This window comes from Natator depressus, chromosome 18 (genome assembly GCF_965152275.1).
Source record: "Natator depressus isolate rNatDep1 chromosome 18, rNatDep2.hap1, whole genome shotgun sequence".
Classification (NCBI taxonomy): Eukaryota; Metazoa; Chordata; order Testudines; family Cheloniidae; genus Natator; species Natator depressus.
The window spans coordinates 18,798,971-18,822,757 of NC_134251.1; the positions used below are offsets into that span (position 1 = coordinate 18,798,971).

At 48.3% G+C, this 23,787-nt stretch overlaps 1 protein-coding gene and 2 long non-coding RNA genes across 3 annotated transcripts in view; all 3 read left to right on the forward strand.

Annotated features, from left to right (window-relative positions):
• LOC141974405 (uncharacterized) overlaps positions 1-13,742 on the forward strand; it is a 43,115-nt gene extending 29,373 nt beyond the window's left edge. Inside the window, exon 3 of the long non-coding RNA XR_012635744.1 lies at positions 13,715-13,742. This is a non-coding gene — a long non-coding RNA (uncharacterized LOC141974405). The remainder of the gene's footprint in view (positions 1-13,714) is intronic.
• LOC142000689 (transcription factor HES-5-like) lies at positions 4,581-6,406 on the forward strand. Its single transcript, XM_074975132.1, has 3 exons — positions 4,581-4,718; positions 4,942-5,122; positions 5,258-6,406. Exons 1-3 carry the CDS (start codon positions 4,656-4,658, stop codon positions 5,497-5,499), a joined length of 486 nt encoding a protein of 161 aa, XP_074831233.1. The 5' UTR covers positions 4,581-4,655; the 3' UTR covers positions 5,500-6,406.
• Positions 13,743-16,289: 2,547 nt separating the features above from the next.
• Positions 16,290-23,722, forward strand: LOC141974404 (uncharacterized). The gene is made up of 4 exons (XR_012635743.1): positions 16,290-16,302; positions 17,337-17,626; positions 18,823-18,965; positions 22,905-23,722. It is a non-coding gene; the product is annotated as an uncharacterized LOC141974404 (long non-coding RNA).
• The last annotated feature ends 65 nt before the right edge of the window (positions 23,723-23,787 follow it).

The following is a 23,787-nucleotide window of genomic DNA, read 5'->3' on the forward strand; positions in this document are numbered from 1 at the left end:
AAATCAGGCTTTTAGCCTATTGCTCCTCAGTTATCCTGTGAAATGGGATATTCTACCCAATTTGTTCATAAATGCTTGAAAAGGGCTCTCTGAGCTGCTTGGATAAAAAGGCCTGATTCTGATTGCAGCTATGTTGCTGAAAATCCGGGATAATTCCCCGGAAGATGGTGGAGTCACTCTGGATTTACATTGGTGTAGCTGAGATCAGAATATGGCCCTGGAAGTGCCAAAGGATATGGGTCAAATCCATAAATCCTGCTCAGGCTTTACTCAGGCTGAAATTCCCATTGGCTTCAGTGAGGGTTTCTTCCTGGAAAGAGTTTCAGGATTTGGCCCAATGGGAGTTTTCCCCGAGTAAGGTCTCCAGGGTTCAGTGCTAACTTTGTGTATCCAAGTCTGCCAAGATCTTGCCGCCTTTCCCATCCCTCACACAGAGTTCCTTTTCTCCTAAGTACCCTACCATGGTAAGCAGCTTATCAACATAAGGCTGTGGAAGTTTGTGTACCTCCAAGTTTCCCACACCATTTCTTAACTATATTCATTCCCCACACAAAGGAAGTGTGCCTGGCTACAAACCATATTAGCAATGGTGCTTGACTTTGTATTGTGTTCAGTGGGAAACCCTACTCCCAAAAGGCCATCTGGGTAGCAGTTATCAGAAAGGAAGCAATCAGAGCAGTGATGATCTCTGAAGACTTGGGAAAGCAGCAGCTCCTTTAAAACGCCTTGAAAGCTAACATCTGGCAGAGATTCAGGAGGCAGGATATTGTTTACTCCATGTTTCAAGTATGGTACCTGTATGTAGGATCTTACGGTCATCATCTGTTTTCTTTCCAATGCCGTGTGCTCTAGTCTCACAGTAGAAAGCAATCATTCTGACGTTGGGACATAAATTAATTCCAAATTCATGATCCCTGGTGTAACTCCTTTGATACTTGTAGCTTTACACTGGGTATGAATCTGGCTCATTGCCCTTCTTTGGGATTTCCAAATCAAACTGGAGTTACAGAAGCTCATTCTCATGTCATGCCAAAGTGACGGTCTCCTCCAAAAGCTAATTCTTCACGGGTTAGTTAATTTCCCTTGTTGATTGCAAAGCCACAAAGAAAACCATGGAGTCATTTTTTTAGTTTATTTTTCCTGAAACTAGAACATTTGTTCCAGGAACTACGGTATCCTTGTTGTGTGACTCAGAGGGAGGCAGGGAAAAGCTGCTGTCAAGTCAGGGAGACTGCACTTATGTCACTTTACAGACAATAGATGAACCCCACAAAACCAGTAAAACACACTTTACAATCATCCCTCTTTTACAACTGAGGCCCATAGCAGTTAAGTGACTCACTCAAGGCCACAGAGCTCATACCAGAGACAAGGATTGAACTTGGGATTCAAGGGCTCCCAGCCCCAACCCTGCCACAATCAAATGGCTCTTGCAAAAAAAAGTCCATCAAATTTCAAACATATCAAAAAAACAAACAGAACTAGAAAGTAATTCCCCTGCGGGGCTTATTGGCAGGGTCCTTGAAGGAAATCAAGTGGGGTTTTGTATCCCACACCGTTAATTTCCTGCAAGTGTTGATCAATTTCCAAAAGCCTTGAGGAGCTGGTGGGGGGAAATATTATGTTCTTTTTTCCAATGCGGCAAATTCTGCTGTCCTTAATTGAGTGAAATTACCATTGACTTCAATTGAGCTATAGCAATTCGAGGTGACAAGATTTGGCCCTATGTAATTATTTGATTACTCAGGCTACCTTCAGATGAGAAGTAAAACGTCTGTTTGCAAATTCTATTAGTTTGAGAACATGTGTTCTATAAGCAAGGGCCAGATCCTCAGCTGGTGCAAATGAGTGTAGCTCCATTGACTTCTGTGGAATTATTTGGATTTATACCAACCGAGGGGACAAAAGTGACTCTAATTACCCCAGCACAGTCAACTAACAGCTCTGAGGATCTGGCCAGTTCTAACTGAGTCTGACCCCAAGGTTCTCTGTTCGAAAGAGCATTCTGAGTCCTGGCACAAAATCTCAGAAGTGGCCGGAAGCCCAAACTGTGATAGAAAACAGGCACATGCAGGACAGGCTCACCTGTGCACTCCCACGTCCATGCTAACAGGCTTTACCACTGAGAGCTCATTTTCTTCCACAAAAATAGAAGTCCTGAGATGGGCCAGAAAACTCATAGGGCACAGGACCCCTCCCCCACTCCACCCCCCGGACCCTCCCAAAAGGAGGGTAAGTGTGAAAATGCTTTGATTGTTCTGTACAACTGGTTATTACAGGGAGGGGCATCTGACACTTAAAAATGCTTTGTTAGATTAAACGTGGGGCGTGCATATGTGTGGTTGATGTTGCAGGGAGAATTTGTGGCCCTTCCCGTATCTGGTTATTAGTAAGTGCATCTGCAAAGCAGGAACAATCTCAGGCAAAGCTGTTAGTTGTGTGTGCGGGCTGGGGAACTGGCAGGTTTCTCCCAGTGTGTCATTGGCTAATCAGCCCTAGAAATGAGTTTGCTGCTTGAGAGTTTCTGTTTCAGAGGCTGTCCCCAAAGGGGCGCGGGAGAGCAAAAGATGGGGTTTCTAGGTGGCATTACATGGGCTCAGAACTAATCCACATGCTTTGGAGGAAACATGTGAGAGGGTGTCAGAAAACTTTCCCACAACTTGACATAAAAGACTCAGAGCTCAACAGCTGCTGTTCTGTACAAAAGAAGTGAGCCTATTCAAGGGCAGTACAATGGGGGAAGGAAAAGCAGATCCTGGAAGAGGTCACTTAAGCCTTACCTGGTTTTAAGAATAACTGAATCAGAGAGAGATGGCTAAGTGTGTGCGTGTGTTTTCACTTTCATATACATTACACACAGTTTTATATCACATTCCATGGCAGGATCCCCAAACTTTTAACAAATATAAACTGAGCCTTATAAGACTAGTGAGAGAAGGGAATATTATAATCCCCTTGTCACAGATGGGAACACTGAAGCACAGAGAAGTGAAGTGACTTGATTAAGTTCACACAGTGAATCCGGAACAAATTTGAGAACAGAACCCTGTACTTCAGCAGCCTGGCTCCATGCTTTAACTCTACCCTTGAAATGTAACTAATTGGAATGGAAGACATACACTGTTCTTATCAGGCTGACTCCATGCAATTCTAAACATACAGATGGTGCAGAAATCAATCTGCTTCCGTTTGATAGTCAGCTTATATTTGTGTGAGGTAATTTAATGCTCAGAAAAGTGAGCAAGGACTCCTTGCTATTCAAGCAGGCAGAGTGTAGTCAGGTGTAGTACAATTTATTATTATTTATTATTATATTGTATTTTATTTTATTTATTGGAAACATGCAGCTCTAAGGATACATCTTAATATCCTAAACAGCAGCATCTCTTGCTAGTGTATCTCTAGAGCAGAGACTGCTAGTAAGATAAATTCTAGTATGGATTGTAGCCTAGAGAAGGAGAATGGGAATCAGAACTCCTGGCTTCTATTTCCAGTTGTGTTTCTGACTTGCTGCATGACTTTGCTCTGTGCCTCAGTTTCCCCATTGGTAAGATGGGGATAATCACACTAAAACCTAAATTAATGTTCATTATATGTTTTGAGATTCTTGGATGAAGGTAATGCATAAATGCAGAAGTATTACATATATTCAGCACCCACTAAGATTTCCCCCTTTTACCTCTGGATTCTCTCTCGTATTTAAGAACAGATAAATAAAGTATTATTATGACTATTTTTCCCATATGGGGAAGTTGAGATGATCAGAAGTGAAGTGCCTAAGATCACTCAGGACATCTGAGAACAGAACTCAAATCTCCTTCCTCCGAGTCCTCTGCTTAACCACAAGTCCAAATAACAACACTCTGTGGAGATGTGTGTACCCACAATGAAGTGCATTGCTTATCCTGAGCCAGACCATGGAGTACACACTCTGTTTTGAGTCAGGCAACACTTGCATTGATGTCAACTGAGGAGGAACTTCAGAATCTGGCTCATTGTTATTAAAACAAACCCACAGAAAACAACAACTCTGGTTTTAAATTAGCAAAATAAAGTCTATAGTTTATTTTCAGCAACTAGTGAACCCAGCCATCATCGAGCAAGTGTGCTGCTTGCCTTCATCGGTGTGTCTGTGTGTGTGTGCGTGCCCGAAGTGTGTGCCTGGGTGCGTATGTTTTCAAAAAAGATACAATCCCATCTTTTCCTCTGCACAGATTAGCTTTTTTCCCGCCATCAGCAACTGGCTCCCGCATTCACCATTGTATGTGAACTGAATATTGTGTGTGCCCGGAAAGCTATTGATCTGCAGCATCAGTCAGCAGCCTTTTCTCACTGAGGGCCAGCTCTTTCCCAGCTTCTAACATGTAATTTGGATCCCAATCTTTCACGTACCACACACTCCCCACCTGCTCATCTGGGAGAAGGTCATTATCCGCCAGCTATTCACTGGCGATGGAGCATGCAAGAATAGATGCTTCTTCTATTGTCCTGCTTATCTCTGATTGGCTCTGGAGTGTGGGAAACTCAACCAAGTCAGAGACCCACAGATTCTCAACAAGGTTGTGCAGTATAAATATAGGGCAGAGTCCGCTTCCAGCAGCACACTTCCACAGGACTTCAGCACGACTGAGATCTGCCTCCTTAGCTCAGGACAGATGGCCCCCAGCACTGTTTTCATGGAGCACAACAACCTGCTGACACCAAAAGAGAAAAACAAAGTAAGTACCGGCACAGTCTGCTTTGCTGACTGCTTCAGTGAAAGAGATGGGGCTAGATCCTCAGCTGGTACAAATAAGCGTAGCTCTATTTCTGTGCTAATTTACACCAGCTGAGGATCTGGCCCAAACTAACTACATGCACTCAAACTATGCCCCAAACAGTCCAGAGATGTGGCAGAGATAGGATGTTTTCTAAGCAAATCTTTTGTCCTGCTTTTTGCAGCTCAGGAAGCCGGTGGTGGAGAAAATGCGCCGGGACCGGATTAACAGCAGCATTGAGCAGCTGAAACTCCTGCTGGAGAAGGAGTTCCAGAGACACCAACCCAACTCCAAACTGGAGAAAGCTGACATCCTGGAGATGACTGTTAGCTACCTGAAACAGCAGAGCCAGCTGCAGATAAAGAGTGAGTATCAGACTTGGCTTCACTCCTGGCTGTGTGCAAAGCAGTGAGGAGCTGTATGAAGCTCCAGAGAGTGACATGAAGAAGGAGTCTAAATCATGATCTCTTTTCTCCTCCCCTTTCTCTTTCCTTCTGTAGCTGCAGGATCCATCCATAAAAAATCTCAGTTCGACTTCAAGGAAGGCTACTCCAGGTGCCTGCAGGAGGCTTTTCATTTCCTGTCTCTCCATAAAATCCAAACAGAAACACAGAGCAAGCTCTTGAGTCATTTCCAGAAGAGCCAGTCGGCTGCGCCAGAGATCATCTGCTCCCCTTCCACCCAGAACACCCCAAAGCAAGCATCCCTGAAGAACGTCAATGCTCTCTGGAGACCCTGGTAGACTGCAGGAGGAGGGGGGCAGGAAACACTTGCTCTATGGACCTTTGTCTTTTATATTCCAGAGGATGGGTGTGACTGCATCTGATAGTCACACCCTGATCCTCTCTATGTAGGGAATATTATTTCCCGTTTTATTTATGTGTGGAAAGAATGGGATACTTTTGATTCTTCAGTTTCATGTGGGATCCTCTGGAAAAGGTTCAGGTATTCTGTTGAGTGGTATTTAAGCTGTGCAGACACTGGTGATAGCAATGTACACCAGGGCACCCAGTCTAGGGGCGCATGTCTTCATAATGAAGGAAGTTTTTGTAGGTGGCTAAATGTTATCAGTGTTACAGTTGTGTTAAGATTGTAACAGATAGCAGTCTCTGTAGGAGAGAATGCTCTGATTTTGCTTGTAAAAGCTGTCCGCTTTGCTCCCGCTTTCCTAGCAACCTTTGCTCACTCTTAATTTAGGACGAGTTTAGTACCTCACTGTTGGTGGACGGTTTTACAAGTTCTGTTGCCCTCTGTTTGCTTGCAGCGCTTGCATAGCAGCAAAGATAGATTCCTAGCTTCTGTTCACCATCACACTTTAGGGCTAGCAAGAGGTCACTAGATAAAACTATGTGGAATATTTCTACCATTTTGCTGCTTTTTCTGTTTAGGAAAATAATATTTTAATGCTTTATATTAAAGAAAAAAGAAGGTAGATGCAAGGTTTGGTGGTTCAATGTTATACATTTTGGCTGTCAGGCTAGCTCTTTCCAGTATGTTCATTATTATAATGATTGTTCTCTGTACTGAGCGGTTTCATTCATTGTGGATGGTGAGTTTCTCCCATGTTTGGGAATGGCCCTGGTGGGCTCTGTGCATACCATGTATGCATCTGTATCACATGATTGTAGAGAGAAATAAAAATGCATTTGTGTGCAACTGCTGGCTAGGTTTCCTTCTTCTCAGCTATGTGCAGCTGCATGGGCCATTGAAACGCTCTTTGCTAATTTAACACCACCACAGTGATTGCAAGAGGAGACTTTTCAAACCAAAGGAGTTCGTGTTCCTGCCTATCCTAGGCACTGACGGGGCCCCCATCAGTGAGATAGCGGAGCACCTCACCGCCTGTAACACATTGATCTGCACAACACCCCTGGGAGGTGGGGCAATGCTATGATCCCCATTTGTCTCCAAGTCCCTTATTTTACTCACTGTCTTGCCCAAGGTCACACAGGAAGTCTGTGGCAGAGCAGAGAATTCAACCCCCCATTCTCAAGCCCCAGGTTTGACCCTTAACCAGTGTCCCGTCCTTCCTAGACCACGCACAGTTTCTACAGGGATGTAAGCAAAGGTTAGACACCTCTGGCCCACTCAGCCTCCCTTTAGCTGTTTTGCCACCACACCACTGCCCCAGGGAGCACAGGCATCCGCACTGGCAAGCGACTCCTGCCATTCTGGGCTCTCTTAAAATCCAGGGACCTGATTCTGATCAATTAGGGCTGTGGATTTACACTGGCATAAAACTGATGTAAAAGAGTACAATAGAGGGAAGCTCCTGGGCTCTCCTCCCTCCTGCTTTACGCTGTCGAATGACTAAAGGATGAACATTGGGCAGGAAAGCATGGTTCCAGGGACACACCTGTTCATTTTCTCCATTGCCCACTATGCTACCTACCTGATGTTCCGCAGTAAATCCAGAGTGACACCTCCCAGCCAGGGTAACATCAATGCCATGCAGTACCAAGCCCTCTCCTGGCCAGAACCTGTGCCAGGTCACCTTGGATTACCCAGTGCTGCTGAGGCCCTTGCTTTAAATGAATGGTTCCAGTTCAGTGAAGTGCCAGAAGCCAGAGGCCTTTGAAAAGGGCCCCAGGCCTGTGTCACAACAAATTTCCCATGTACTGGCTAAAATGAAAAACCTAAACCACCTACATTTTAAAAAATACTAGAAAGGCCCAGAAGAGGGGCAGTGCTTATTTAGGGGAGGGATAGCTCAGTGGTTTGAGCGTTGGCCTGCTAAAACCGGGGTTGTGAGTTCAATCCTTGAGGGGGCCGTTTAGGGATCTCCAGCAAAAATTGGGGATTAGTCCTGCTTTGAGCAGGGGATGCGACTAGATGACCTCCTGAGGTCCCTTTCAATCCTGATATTCTATGAACATCAAGACTATAACATGAGCCTTCACATCACTGCCTGAGGTTCTGGCTGGGCTCAGTTTCCAGGTCTGCAGCAGCCTCCATGTGAGCTGCTTTAATTCCTTTACAGCCATCCCAGTTAACAAATCATGAGAGTGACCCAGGTAGTGTAAGTGGGTGTGAAGTTGCTGGGAAGAGGGATGTCCTGAGCAGGACTGTATTCTTCGCTAACAAAGCATGGAACTCTGCCGTACCGTTTGCTCCCGCAGGATTGTGATTGTTTTTTGTAATGATAGGGACTGGAGGGTTCCATTCGATTCTGTTGTTGATTTGTAACACACTGTTTTGGACTGATGCTGGTGACTCTGATTCCTTGGCCATGGGGCCCTCATAAATCAATCAGATAAACGCTGCACGTCTATTACAGTGTGTGCGGCACTAGCACAATGGGGCCTTCGTCCCAGCTGAGGCTTCTACCGTAACACGAGTAATAACGTGTCTTCCAAGCAGGGACTGGGCCTCGGCTGCAGAGATGTTGCTGTACCAACATAGGCGTAGTTTGACTTCTATGTTTCGGGCCAGGGGGAAGCTGCAGCCAGGCTAGGGTGACCAGATGTCCCTATTTTATAGGGACAGTCCCCATATTAGGGGCTTTTTCTTATATAGGCCCTTATTACCTCCCACCCTCTGTCCCAGTTTTTAACACTTGTTATCTGGTCACCCTAAGCCAGGCCAACTGGGTTGCGCATGGGAGAAAATTCCATGCCTGCCTGAGGCTTGCGGTTTGGGGGAGCAATGCCCGCTCATACCCCTCCAAACTACGGCCATGTGTACAAACTACACCATCATGCGGCATTGTGGTATTATTTATAACCTATACATGCCCTTAAAGTAAAACATTTGACAATGTCTGTGCTGTTACTTTTGCAGACTGAGTATTTTAACCTTAAAAAGAAAAGGAGGACTTGTGGCACCTTAGAGACTAACCAATTTATTTGAGCATGAGCTTTCGTGAGCTACAGCTCACTTCATCGGATGCATCCTGTGGAAATTGCAGAAGACATTATATACACAGACACCATGAAACAATACCTCCTCCCACCCCACTCTCCTGCTGGTAATAGCTTATCTAAAGTGTCTTTTTGATCACTTTAGATAAGGTATTACCAGCAGAAGAGTGGGGTGGGAGGAGGTATTGTTTCATGGTGTCTGTGTATATAATGTCTTCTGCAGTTTCCACAGTATGCATCCGATGAAGTGAGCTGTAGCTCACGAAAGCTCATGCTCAAATAAATTGGTTAGTCTCTAAGGTGCCACAAGTCCTCCTTTTCTTTTTGATCACTTTAGATAAGCTATTACCAGCAGGAGAGTGGGGTGGGAGGAGGTATTGTTTCATGGTGTCTGTGTATATAATGTCTTCTGCAATTTCCACAGTATGCATCCGATGAAGTGAGCTGTAGCTCACGAAAGCTCATGCTCAAATAAATTGGTTAGTCTCTAAGGTGCCACAAGTCCTCCTTTTCTTTTTCCGAATACAGACTAACACGGCTGTTACTCTGAAACCTATTTTAACCTTATGGCTCTAAAACACCTGCAAGGATTTTAAACTAGATTTCAAGAGAGCACTTCTCCTTTTCCACCACCAGGTGTCTCTCAAATTGTTCTCCTCCTCCAGGCTGCCAGCTGTACAGGAGGAGGTGCCCTACACTCTCGTCTAGACTGGGGTCTAGAGCTGGCCTGGTGGGATTTGAGTTTGTTTACCAGCTGTAGTTGGTTTAGTCTCTTGAGAGGCCTCGGAGACATGTAGGAGGTCAACAGCTGTCTTGCAGAGCGTGGATAGTACGCAGCACACTGGTGATTAGTCACTGTGGTTACCTGCCGGACACGGTTTCATTTTAATGAGCAAATGTCACGGGGAAGTGGGGGGAGGTGGAAGCTGGAGATTTTAGGTAAGCTCCCCGTGCGCCACTCATGGCATTACAGTCATTTCCACAGCAACAAGCTGCAATGCCGCACACAGGATAGTTCGGTATTCAGTAAAATATACAGGGGAAATCGTCCTGCATCAGTACAATGGGGATCCTGTTAAAAAATGCATATGCACCCATTAAACTTTGAGAACTCTAGGTTTGCTCTCCTCTAGGTTTTTATGTGGTACCTGTCATGGCAGTGTCTGAGCAGGCGGGCGGTTGTGGGCACAAGCCATCTCGCTGTGCAGCGCATGCCAACACATGCACTCGCTCAGTGCACTGAAATGTGGGGCTCTGCAGGTGCATGCCTCACACCAACATCTGCAAATGCTGCCCACAAGGTGCCCCAAAGGGTCTGGCACTAGAATGTTTTTCAGTTTCCATGCTTAGTGTCTCCTTAAAGGGAATGCCGTCAGCTTAATAACACTTCTCACTTCTGTCTGCACAGCTTTACGTACCCTTAGTCCGAGGCAAGACTTCTGGCTCCCAGAAATGATCCTGGTTCGAAGGACCCTGGTTTCCCAGTACTTGGTGCATTCAACAGCACTTGGGGGCAAATGGGAGAGGTTGGGTGCTCAGCACTTTTGAAAATCTGGCCCTATTATTTAGGCACTTATAAGCGATGCTGAGTGCTGTTGAGAAATACTGGCCATATTCGTGTATAGTCAGCTTCACGCTTTTCCCCAGTTACTTGTGCAGGTGTGTCACTCAGTGCCAGGAGAGAGGAATGCAGTGTAAAGAACAGGGAGATGTATAGGCAGGTGTAGCATCTGGACATACTGCTAGCTTGCGTTTTGAAAGGGATACAACTTCATGTTGGACCTTTTATCACACCGAACCCCAGCAGCTTGTGCAACAACATCCTGTTTTGAAAGGAAAAAATTCAGAGCTGTGGCTTTGTATTTGAAGAGAAGCTTTAGGCGGTGTCTACACTGCCACTTTCAGCGCTAAAATTTGTCATTCCGGGGTGTGAAAAAACACCCCCATGAACGACCAAAGTTTAGCGCTGAAAACACCAGTATAGATACCGCCTCGTTCAGGGTGGTTATTTTTTATCACTGGGAAAGCTCTCACCCAGTGATAAAGTGTGACTACACTGCCCACGTCACAGCGCTGCTGCGGCTACACTGTAACATGGACAGGATAGACCTAGCCTTAGCTGTAACCTTACCTTCCTGGGACATATGTGTGTGTGTCTTAGGGCTTGTCTGCACTGGCAAGTTTATGCCCAACAAGTTATACCACGTTTATTAAAGTGCTGGAATTAAACCGCTGTTGCATGTCCACACTGTGCTCCTTGTGACGGTGGAGCGCACCCACATTACAGCTGCTTTTCAACTGAAGTGGGGGTAGGAGGCAGAATGTGTGACAGGGAGAGAGAGAGAGTGTGTGTGTGTGTGGAGGGGGGAGGAGAGTGTGTGTTTTGGGGACAGTGTGTCAGCACGAGCATTCCACATTAACCGTTTGCTTTGTGTCCCAGAGCAGATCAGCACAGCACACAAGGGCTGTCAGAAACGGAACTGTGAAAGGGGAGGGGTGCATGTCTCCAGGGCAGTCGAGTTCAAAACAATGAGCAGAGGGGCCACTTGAGGGATTATGGGACACTTCCGGAGGCCAATTGATTGCTTTCTGCACTATCATGTGTTTACACTGTCAATACAGTGCTGGAGCCTCTGCCCTTTAAGGGTATGTCTTCATTAGCAACCGCAGCAGCGCTGAAATGTGGCTGTGTAGTTGCGGCACCCGCGCTGGGAGAGATCTGTCCCAGCGCTTTAAAAAGCCACCCCCACGAGGGGCGTAGCTCCCAGCACTGGTGCACTGTCTACACTGCCACTTTACTGTGCTGAAACGTGCCGCGCTCGGGGAGGGGGTGCTTTTTCACACCCCTGAGCGAGAAAGTTGCACTGCTGTAAAGTGCCCGTGTAGACCAGGCCTAAGGCTCAGGACTCTCGTCGAGGTGGTTTTTTTGCAACGCTGCAACTGAGGAGTTTCTGCGCATTAAGGGGCTTGGCAGTGTGTGCACCTCGGGAGGTACAGCGCAGAAAGCTGCTTTACTGCACAGTAACTTGCCAGTGGAGAGAAGGCCTTAGATCATTAGTATCTGTAAAGCTCGCTGAGACCCTCAGCTGGGGGCGGGAACGACCAACGACAGTAAATAATTAAAGGAGAGAAGGATCTGTGTTTTAGAAGATCTCAGCAGACTTCTGCCTGCTGCTGTGTTTCTTTCCCATTATTTAACCCTTGCAAATCCCTGTTATTCCAAATATTCTATTTGTTATTTAAAAGGGCAGAAATTAGTTTCACAAACCTCCCATGCAGAAAACTTTCACTTATACTTCACTCAGCCCTGCCAGCTTCCTGGGAACCATGGCTGGAAGGGTGGAGAGCAGGACGGGCAGTGGGCCAGAGAGCAGGTAAGCGGAACAGCAAGCTGTCAGGGCTCCAGGGCCCCAGCTTTTCTACTCAGTTCTGGTTTTGTTTTATATCCTTTCTCCCGGATCCTCAATTATGTTAATCCCCGTTTATTAACCACACATAGCCCTTTTGGAGTGTTATTCATCTGCAAAGATAATCAGTGGCAGCCTCTTAGAGCTGGATATTTCCTGCCTTATTTTGAATCAGAGACTTCATACCTGCTGCTGTAAATTGGCTGTGAGTATCAAATGTCAATTCGAGCCTCAGTTTCTCCTGCCCACTTTCAAAGGCCACCAGCTTCTGCTGTGATTGATCCAGACCCTTAGTCCCCCTGATAATTATTATCTGCAGATGGGGAAACGGAGGCAGAAAAGTTAAGTGATTTGGACAAGTCCACGGAGAGTGGCAGTGTCAGAGACACGATTAACACAATTAGAATAAATGAGTCCCTTCACTAATTCTATTTTTAAAATAATATTTTCCTGTCATATGTTTTAACTGAATGTACAACAGTTTCTGACTGCTCCTTCCTCACAACAGTGAAACTTATGTGGCAATATTGATTTTCCGTTAGAGGCAAGAGCTGTGAATCAGGACTCCTTGGTTCTGCTCTTGGCTCTGTCACTGACTTGCTGCATGGCTTTGGCCAAGTCACTTCACCTCATTGTGGCCCAGCATGTACCTTGCAGCGAAAAGGGGGTAACAGCACTTCACTGTCTCAAAAGGGTGTTGTGAGTGTGTGTGCTTTGAGAGCCTCAGGCAAGAGATGCCATATGAAGACTAACATTTTTATTGGAGCTGGTCAGAAAATGGTTCCCCCCCCCTTAGGAAAAATGTCAAATTTTCAGCAAAAAATCAACATTTGAAATATTTCAGCCAAAACCTGGAAAATTTCAGTTGTTTGCCTTGTGGAACACAGCCTGGAAAAGACTTAAAGCTTAAAGTAGAAGACTGGAAAAATCAGCTCCTCTGCTTGCCCACCAAACCATGGCCTCCGGCAAGCGGTGGATTGTGAGTCTGAACTCCTGGTCTCTTCTCTCAGCTTGGGGCAGAGTGGTTAGAGCAGTAAGACTGGGATTCGGGGCTGTGGTGTAATAAACAATCTCTACTCCTGACGGGCTGTGTAACCCTGGGCAGGTTGTATGATACACTGCTTTGAAAGGACAACGTTCTAGTGAATTCTTATCTATGTTTGAAGAGACGTTTTTCCTCCACAGCCTGTGGGTGTATGTGTGAGAGAGAAGAGTGTATGCAGAAGTTCTTGATTTATAAGAAGAGGAGGAGTACTTGTGGCACCTTAGAGACTAACAAATTTATTTGAGCATAAGCTTTCGTGAGCTACAGCTCACTTCATCGAATGCATCCAATGAAGTGAGCTCTAGCTCACGAAAGCTGATGCTCAAATAAATTTGTTAGTCTCTAAGGTGCCACAAGTACTCCTTTTCTTTTTGCGAATACAGACTAATACGGCTTATCAAAGCAGCCAGAAGCTGCTATTAGAGACCCAGGATGGACTGGTTAGTGAGACAGCCTGGCACTCTGGCCATGGAGTGTGGAGAGGCTGCAGGGTGGGGGATATTTGGTACTTGTGCTGTTATTTCTTATTCATGAACTCAGCCAGGAGCCACTCCTGGAAGCAAAGCCCTGTAGAAGAAATGCCCCTAGTGGCAGAGCGGGGCGGACCCTACAGGAAATGTTTGAACACTCATTGTGATGTTCCAGGAAGCACATCCAAATTTCTTTCCTGAGGAGTGACTTCTTGGAAAGATGACGATGCTCACCTACTCATCAGAGGATCTGTGCAGCCTTCTGTGTGGCAGCTAGAGCCACGTGCAGGTGAGGGCCTGTTCAATAGGAATGCTAGGGAGCTGTGCTTTAGCTAAGGTGAATTGCACAGGGTAGGAGGGGTACGTGCAATGCATGCTGTGACGCAATCTTCCTCTGCTTATATCTGTGCTGCTGCAAAGATAATTTCCCTGGCTTGTCGCTTTTACCACGTCACTGGCTCCCCAGCTCCATTGCATCAAACACAACTTCTTCCTGCTCAGCCCAGTGCCACGCTGCCCATCATCTCTCATGTACTATCCAGCTGTTGATTCTCGCCATGCACCGTGTGTGTGTGTGTGTGTGGAGGGGGGAGGGCTAAACCCCTTCCCAGGGCCTGAGGCCCCCTGACTCATCTATTGCCACACTCAGAATGTCTGGGTCTGCATCTGATCCCAGAGTCAGGGAAAAGGCATGAATGAAACGTGCAGTACCACTGTCCTTCACAAGGGGTTAATATTGGTCTATCAATCACCTGACTTCCCTTCCTGATGGGCTAAATCTACCCTGTTTTTACTGGGCCTTAGAGACACTTAGAGAGGAGTTGCTAGGCAGGTTAGCAATGTAGGCGGGCCCAGCCTGATTTTTCCCATTGGTGTATTTTTGTGATTGGGTGACCATGATGCCAGGTCGACAAACCACTCTGATGCATCTGATGAAGTGGGTTTTAGCCCACGAAAGCTTATGCCCAAATAAATTTGTTAGTCTCTAAGGTGCCACAAGGACTCCTCATTGTTTTCACTCTTCCTCTGGCGCTGTAATCGGTAGAGGAGGTTGAACAGAATGTGTTTTTTCGATTGGCTAGGGGAGACTTGTTACTAGGCAGAGTAGCCAACCCATTGTTGGAGCACCTTTAAAAGCAGACCCAGATAGGGGTGCTTGGGAGGTTGATTTTGCCCCCTCTAGGGGGGCCAGGGCTGGGTGTGTGACGTCTTCGGGTACAGTTGCACTCAGCAGCCCAGCTAGAGCCGTCTCTAATTGTCTCATGGCTTCCTTGGCCTGCACCGTCTTTCTGTCCATCTCCATGGGCTGGGGCTCAGCTGACGAGTCCAGTGGCAGCTCTGTGGGGCAGGGACCGTCTGTGTGTTCTGTGCCTGTACAGCACCTGGCACGGGGGAGGGGGCTGAGCCATGACAAGGCTCCTATGCGCTACGTTAACACACAGCATAATAAACCCCAGAAGAAGGTTAGGGGGGGGGGATGGAGAGGGGAGGGGAGAGAGCAAAATGGTGGAGATGTTGCCTTTTCTTGTGCTCTGGGTGCTATTCCCTGGGCACAACTGGCCTTAGGAATCAGGGGTTATAGTGGGCAGAGCAGAGATGCTGAAATCTACACAGGCAGCCCATTTCCAGATGATCATGTCCCCAGCGTTTGCTACAACCAACGTAAATGTCTCTCCTGTGATAATCACCATCCTCTGATGGGAGACAGAGGAGGACTGGCTAAGGGAGTTGCCCAAGGCCGTAGAGGGTGGCAATGTCAGAGCCATTATTAGCATAATCAGAATGACAGGAGCACGTGGGTGGCTTCATTAATACTAACAAATTCGAACAAAAGTTCTTAGGCCTGGGAGCTGCCGAACCAAGATGGGAAAGAGAGCAGGAGTCAGTCCTCGCTCCAGCACCATCACTCCCAGAGGGAGCTACCCTCCAATCTGTGTGGCCAGCTTTGGTGTCCAAGTGAGAAGGTCCCCGACCAGCTATTCAGATCCTGGCTGCAGGTTAATAAATGAGCAAATAGGATACGCTCTCGTAGTGGACTAGACTGCAACATCCTTTGTCAGCCACTCAAGGCAATAAATCCTACTCCTCTCCCCTCTGCCCGAAATCATGATCTGGCTGAGGTGGGGAGAGCAGGGGCTACCCACCTGATAAAGAGCTGCAAGCTGGTGGAGGGGGGAGGAAGAAGGAGTCCAGGCTGCACCCTCCCCATTTGCTAGCTAGGATAGTTGTCTGGATGGGGAATAGGTCCAAGAAAAGAGGTGAAGTGATTTTCTCATTCCTCCCAGCACAAGGGAGGAAGTGGGTCTTTGAGAGACAGTTTGTTCTCTGCTCTGCTCCTGGGGTGGGGTAGCTACATGCTGCCCTTCACTCTGCAGATTGCAAAGGTACAATCTGCTCCTGAGCAAGAATCAACACGGGACCTGCTGTAGGCATTTGACAGGGGCATGGTTACCCAGTCCTTGCTTGTTACATTGGTTTGGGCTGTGTCTGACACAGGGGTGCCTACCCAGTTATCTGAGTCTGTATGGGTGATGGGTGCGTGCACAGGGTTTCAGCTAGCATGCCTCAAGCTGAACACTAGATAAGACGCTGACCTTTCACTATCTGGTTTTGAGGCGGGGGCTCAGGCACAAATCTGGATTGCAACTTTGAAGAGCAGCTTTGTCTCTGGTTTGACTGCACATCTGTCCGTTGCACTGAAGCGCCTTCTTGCCGTGCTCCTGAAGAACACAGTCTCAAAGCCACCGACCAAGGAAGCCACAAGTACAACGTTGGTCTTTGTTGTAGTGCTTGCAGCGTGCTTTGCACTCTCTGTGAAGTATGCAAGTTTCCTGTGCATGTGAGGGGTCGGCACGGACTTTTTGAAGCAATTCAAACCCACGGTGCACACCCGAGCACCTTTTGCAGCCTGTATGCAGTTTCAGAGCATGATATTGTGTCGAAGGGGGAAATCAGGCTTAGGAGACAAACTTAAATCACTCAAATGAATGTTTAGAAAACCATCTCCAAACACCAGTTCTCTCCTGGGGTTAGGGCTAGCAGTGAGTCCGACCTCTGGAAATATAGGTCTTTATTCAGACCTTTTGAGGCTACTTCCCTGGTATTATTTATATTGCAGTAGCCCCTAAAGCCCCACTGAGATCAGGAGCCCACTGTGCTAGGCACTGTACAAACACATACTAAGAGGCTGTCCCTGCCAAAGAGCTAGTCTAAGGGCATGTCCTCACTAAGCCTCACTCTCCCAGCACTGTAAAAAAACCACCCCCACGAGATGAATAGCTCCCAGCGCTGGTGCACTGTCTGCACTGCCACTTTACCGCGCTGAAACGTGCAGCGCTCAGGGGGGTGTTTTTTGACACCCTGGAGCGAGAAAGTTGCAGCGCTGTAAAGTGGCAGTGTAGACAAGGCCTAAATAGAAAAGACATGACAAAATGTAAGAGAACACGATCCAATTGCTAGAGTGAGAGAGAGTGAATGATCATCCCCGCTTTAGAGAAGGCACAGAGAGATTAGGTGACTTGGGCAAGGCCACGCACACTATCTGTGGCACAGCTGGGGTAGAGGAACCTAGATTCATGGATGCCAAGGCCAGAAGGGACCATTCTGAGCATCTAGTCTGACCTCTTGTATAACAAGCCAGAGAACTTCCCAAAATAATTCCTTGCCCCAATCTTTTAGAACAACATCCAATTTTGAGTTAAAAATTGCCAGCAATGGAGAATCCACCATGACCCTTGATAAATTGTTCCAGTGGCTAATTACTTTCATTGTTAACAATTTACACCGTTTTTTTCCAGTCTGACTTTGTCTAGCTTCAGCTCCTTTAGGCATACGCAGCATATGCGGCTGCGTAGGGCACCCGAAAATTTGGGGCACCATTCCCCTCGCTGACCATGGCTGGAATCCTCTCTTCTCTGGCCCCGCCCCCACGCTGGGCCGGCGGGCTTCTCCCAGAGCAGCGCGGCTGGTCACTGGTGCCGCAGCGGCCCGACCCACCGCCGCTCAGAGTTGAGTCCCTCTCTGGACCCTGCCTGCGGACGCCACTCGGTCTCTGGCGGGGCCAGGACAGGAGGACCGAAACTTCCACGTGAGTCAGCGGGGGCGGGGGGAGAATGGAGCGGGGGACTTAAAGTGACAGTGCGCTCACTGTCTCTCTCACTTCCCTAACACACACACACACGCTGCCTCTCACAAGTCACAGTCCCCCATACAGATTGTCACACACGCACACAGAGTCTCACACTCCCCAACACACACACAGCCACACACACACACTGGCGCTCTCTCTGTCTCCGTCACATGCACTGGCTCTCACACACACATACACATTCACACACACACTCTGTCGCACACACACACGTATCGTTGTTGTTGCTACTGCTTGGTACTTCCTGTCAAAATGCTCGTGGTGAGCCCGGAGTGGCTGGGGGCTGCAGGAGGGCCGTGGGCTCTGGCAGGATGCAGCCTCCTTGTGACAGCGCGAAGCCGGCCTTGAGTCACTGCCGTGGCATCTGCTGCGTACGAAGCTCGGGGTGTGTCAGCAATGGGGGAAGGTTCCGGGGGTCCACGGGTGGGGGTGGTGGCTGTGCCCCATTGACACACTGGGGTCAGCGGCACCGGCTGGGGCCGTCTTCAGTGGAGCATAGGGGCACCAGTTTAATAATACTGCATAGGGCCCCATAAATCCTAAGGACAGCCCTGAGCCCCAGCTTCCAGCCAGTGGCTCATGTTATGCTAGGGATCAGTGACCTTTGGCCTGTGGCCCGCCAGGGTAAGCCCTCTGCAGGAAGTGGCAGCCAGCACATCCCTCAGCCCACGCTGCTTCCCACAGCCCCCATTGGCCTGGAGCATCGAATCGCGGCCAGTGGGAGCTGCGATCAGCCGAACCTGCGGACGCGGCAGGTAAAGAAACCAGCCCGGCCCACCAGGGGGCTTACCCTGGCGGGCTGCTGGCCAAAGATTGCCGATCCCTGTGTAATACCTTTCTCTGCTAGGTTCACAAGCCCATTATTAAATATTTGTTCCGCATGCAGGTACGTATAGACTGTAGTCAAGTTACCACTTAACCGCCTTTCTGTTAAGCTGAATAGATAGACTAAAGGAGCTCAATCGCTATTAGGCTTGTTTTCTAATCCTTTCATTATTCTCATGGCCCTTCTCGGAACCTTCGCCAGTTTATCAACATCTTTGAATTGTGGGCATCACAACTGGACACACTATTCCAGCAGCAGTCACACCAGTGCCAGATACAGAGGTAAAATAACCTCTCTACTCCTTTTCCAGGTTCCCCTGTTTATGCACCAAAGGATCGCATGATCTCTTCTGACCGCAGTGTTGTACTAGGAGCTCGTATTCAGCCGATTATCCACCATGACCCCCAAATCTCTCTCCGAGTCACTGCTTTCCAGGGGAGAGGCCCCCATTGTGTAAGTACTGCCTACATCCTTTGTTACTAGATGTATACATTCCCATTTAGCCACCCACCATTCCCTCGGATTCCAATAGGGTAGCACCTCACCAATTAGACATATTGCAGAATAATCCCAGTGACAAATTTCCGCCCAGCCAAGGTTCACTGGCTGTGTGTTTCAGGCTGACTGCGTGCCTGTGGTCAGGAGGTGTCAGGAGGATATTTGTAAGTCCCTACACCCTCGTGCTCTCCGCTGTCTGGGTTTTGGCTCAGAAGTGGCTGCTGTCCTCTGGGGATTGCAAATTCAAGGCTGATTTATTCACAGCTGTTAAAACCTCTAGTGAAAGTTGGGTTTTTGTCACAATGAATCTATCCCTTTTGAGTGCACTTTTCAGGCCATCACACAAGGCAGGCTGGTCCCTTTCCAGGAACATAGAAAGAGCTGGAGTGTGCTGTCATTCAGGCTCCGTTCTCCAGTGGCCGGCACACGCTCCAGTTCTTCATGTTCCTGGCTGTTTGCTGGCTAACTTAGCTACTGACTAAGCACTAAGCTGGGCAAGCTGTTGAATCTTATCAGCTCATCTGCAGTTCCCAGAATGTAGCAATGTAACTGACTCCTTCCTCTGTGGCCTGTCAGCCCTGCCCTGTCTGATCAACTCTGAGAGCATGTCCACAGCGCCATTAAAACCCTGCACCTGGAAGCCAGAGTAACTTAAAGCAGCCCTGACACCGCTCTGCTCGAAGGCAGAGATCAAGTTAGCGATCAGATGGAGTGCCATGGAGATGAACAATGGCATGAAAGCTGGCATCATTTGCAGCTTGGTTGCCATGGAGCACAAACAGGAACCCACCCCCTTATCCAGACACTGCTGCTCAGAGTCTGCACATACCAGCTAACCTTAGCTTGGGCTGCACTTTAACCAGACAGTCCTCAAGCCTTCCCAGGGGCCACTGATAATAGCCCCCCATGGTAGAAAACAGTGGTGGATTTCCTGTCTGTAAACGACCTAAATTAGTGATCAGTGCTGGCCACAAGCAAAGGGGATTCTAGCTGTGAAACTCCTCAGCAACAGGATAACATCAGCAGGCAATGTGATCACATCTCTGACTGCCTAGCCCTGGCAGAGCAATGCAAGCTGAAATCTGTCCAGGGACAGGGCTACACAAGCCTAGGTCTGCTCTGTCTGTACTAGCATACCTTAGCTGGCAGCTTTTATTTGTAGCAGTGTGGCTCTTATTCCCCTGGCTCACACCTCGCAGGTTCACTGTGCAGAAGGGAGGCAGTGATGGGTGGAAAGCTCAGGCAGCTGCAGTACCAAGAAACAACCTATATCAGGGCTCTGCCTGGAATTGTTTCACATTTAGTGACCCATAATCCCCACCCACAGTTACTTGAAACTCCCCAGTTCTCTCATCCTGAAAATAAAACTGAAAATGATGGAGACGTTCATGACCCTCAACTTCCCATTTAAACATAAAGGGTGTTTTCACTGATGGCTCATTTTACCTAGCCCACCGGGACTCTGACAGACTGAAGGGGATTCTGACCACTAAGGCTATGTCTACACTTCCAGAGTTTTTGCCCTGTCAGTTTCAAGGGTGACAGTGAACCGGTGAAAGAAAAGCACTGGTTTGTGTAGTCACTTACTTCCACAGGCATCAGAGAGTGTTTACATTTACAGAACTTCCATTCCCAGGAGAGCAGCGCACGGAGGGCAGCCATCCCACAGTGCAGCTCTCTCCTTTTTGACTATAGGCCTTGTGGAAAGGTGGGGTGGGGTGATCGCGGGGCATCCTGGGTCCCTGCACAGCCTCCTCTCCCCAAACACTGATCAGCTTCAGAGTAACAGCCGTGTTAGTCTGTATTCGCAAAAAGAAAAGGAGTACTTGTGGCACCTTAGACACTAACCAATTTATTTGAGCATGAGCTTTCGTGAGCTACAGCTCACTTCATCGGATGCATACTGTGGAAAATACAGAAGATGTTTTTATACACACAGACCATGAAAAAATGGGTGTTTATCACTACAAAAGGTTTTCTCTCCCCCTACCCCACTCTCCTGCTGGTAATAGCTTATCGAAAGTGATCACTCTTCTGAGCTGAGGAGAGTGATCATTTTAGATAAGCTATTACCAGCAGGAGAGTGGGGTGGGGGGAGAGAAAACCTTTTGTAGTGATAAACACCCATTTTTTCATGGTCTGTGTGTATCAAAACATCTTCTGTATTTTCCACAGTATGCATCCGATGAAGTGAGCTGTAGCTCACGAAAGCTTATGCTCAAATAAATTGGTTACTCTCTAAGGTGCCACAAGTACTCCTTTTCTTGATCAGCTTCAGTAGCTCAGCATTGCTCCAAGCAGAGGATCCTTTGCTCCCTGGAGCAGGCATTGTCACCTGCCCAGACAGTAAGTGAGCACTTGCCAAGAAAACAGGAAGGGGAGTTTCAAAGTTTCCAGGGCTTTACTGGGGGAGGGGTGGATGTCTGTTTACCTGGGGTCAAAGCAGCAGAGCTGCTGGCCAGAATGGTCACCTAGGCACTGTGGGATATGCTGCGGGTGCTAAAAGCTCTGTAAACAGGAAGAACGTGTGTCCACTTGCACATCACCGCAACAGTATCACCACTAAGAGCTGTACGCATCTCATGGAGGTGGTTTCATTGGCAAGTGTAGACGCTTCAATGGTTTTTGCACAAAAAAGGGACTTTTTCTGCTTTAAATGGCAAGTGTAGATGTGCCCTGAATAAGGAAGGATCCAAAATTCACTCCTTGAACCATCCCTTTCCTCAGAGCTGTCAGTCACTTACCTTGTAACCTACCCAGTTAGATATTAAACACAACAGCAATGACTGGACTTTGGAGTCTGAGCACTGAAAAGAATCCACAAATTACCCTGACACTCCCAGCTTGATGGGTTGTTTATTTGCGTTTAAAGAAACACACAGAGAGGTATAAACCTCTCTGTGGCACTCTGAGATGACAGCATTCTGGGCAAGAAGGGTTTTACCAAAGAATTCCTCGGTTCTTTCTTGCCAGCCTCCTACCCAGCCCACCAGCTCTGCTAAACTGTAGCTTGATTGGCAGGTTCTGTCGGTTGACACAGATTCCCTTGCACCCTTGGATTCCATCACCTCCGTAAGGTGCTTGTATGGCAGGAGCTAGAAGAATTGGGGCGTGTAGGGGTAAAGCTGTGTTTATACCTACCTAGAAAAGCAGAACTTCAGCCAGTCGAGGAGCTGCCTTATCTGCAATTTTGATTTAACCCAGCAGTAAGTAAATGAAGGGAAGGTTTGTATTTTTGCAGCAGACGTGCAGGACCAGTAAAGAACAACACCTCCGGGCCTCCGATCTCAGACAGGAAAAAGGGGGGAGTCGGGCAGAGCAAGATTTAGCAATAGGCAACTTCCTCTGCGCACGCCTGGCACTTGATTTGGAGGTGGGGGCCAGGAGGGAAGCTACCTAGAGTACGAATGTCATGGCGAAGGTGTGAGTCAAGGTAGAGGCAGAATAGTTGTTAAAGCCCCAGTGTAACCACGCTTGTGATCAGTGACCCCCAACTGCAGGGACCTCTGTGCGCTGAGCATGTGGTATAAGGAATCGGCCAAGGCACTGGGAACCTGGAACTTCAGAGCCCTGTTTCCAGCTCTCCCACTGATTTGCTGAGTGACCTTGGGCAAATCACTTCGTCGCTCTGTGCCTCAGTTTCCCTCTCTGTAAATTGAGGATCATGATGTTGAGTCACTTCCTGGGGGCACTGTAAGAATTAGTGAGTGAGTGAGTGAAAATCTGTAGGAGGACAGACACACAAAATTTGTAGGATGACAGACACACCAGTTGTGGCTTGGGGGGTTGTAGGTTCTCCATCCTGCTTTGGTAGTAGGTTGTTGCAGGTTTTATCCTGCTCTAATGATTTCCTAGTGGTGCTCTCCATTTTCTTCACTTCTGGTTCTTTGGCAGACACGCTGGCGAAGAGAGGTAATGGAGAACAGGACCACACCCGGCTTGTTAGGCAATCTGCAGCCCACACGCTTGGGAGGAGCTCCCCATAAACATCCATAAAGCTACCTCACTGTCCATCTTCAAATCCCGTCTCAAAACCCTCCTCCGCCATGGCGCCAACAAAAATCTTGACAGTGGTTAGGCTGCTGGTGTGGTGAGACCACAGCCCATCATGCTGACCAGTATTGTCTCAGTGTTTCCTTTTGCGCCTCCATTTGTCTGTCTGTCTGGATCTGTTGTCTCATCTTCTGCCTAGATTAGGGGTGGGCAATCTATGGCCTGTGGGCTGGATCCAGCCCGCCAGCTGTTTTAATCCGGCCCACGAGCTCCCACTGGGGAGTGGGGTCTGGGGCTTGCCCCGCTCCAGCTGGAGAGCAGGGTCTGGGGCCTCTCCATGTGGCTCCCAGAAGCAGCAAAATGGCCCGCCTCCGGCTCCTACCCCTAGGGGCAGCCAGGGAACTCCACTCTACACACTGCCCCCGCCCCAAGTGCCACCCCCAAAGCTCTCATTGGCCGAGAACTGCGGCCAATGGGAGCTGCAGGGGGGTGCCTGCGGACGGGGCAGCATGCAGAAACGCCTGGCCGTGCCTCCTCATAGGAGCCGGAGAAGGGATATGCCGTTGCTTCCGGGAGCCGCTTGAGGTAAGCACCACCCAGAGCCTGTACCTCTGAGCCTCCCATCGCGCCCCAACCCCCTGCTCCAGCCCTGATCCCCCTCCCACCCTCCAAACCCTTTGATCCCAGACCGGAGCACCCTCTTGCACCCCAAACCTCTCATCCCCAGCCCCACCCCAGAGCCGGCACCCCCAGCCGGAGCCCTCACCTCCCCCACCCCAAACCC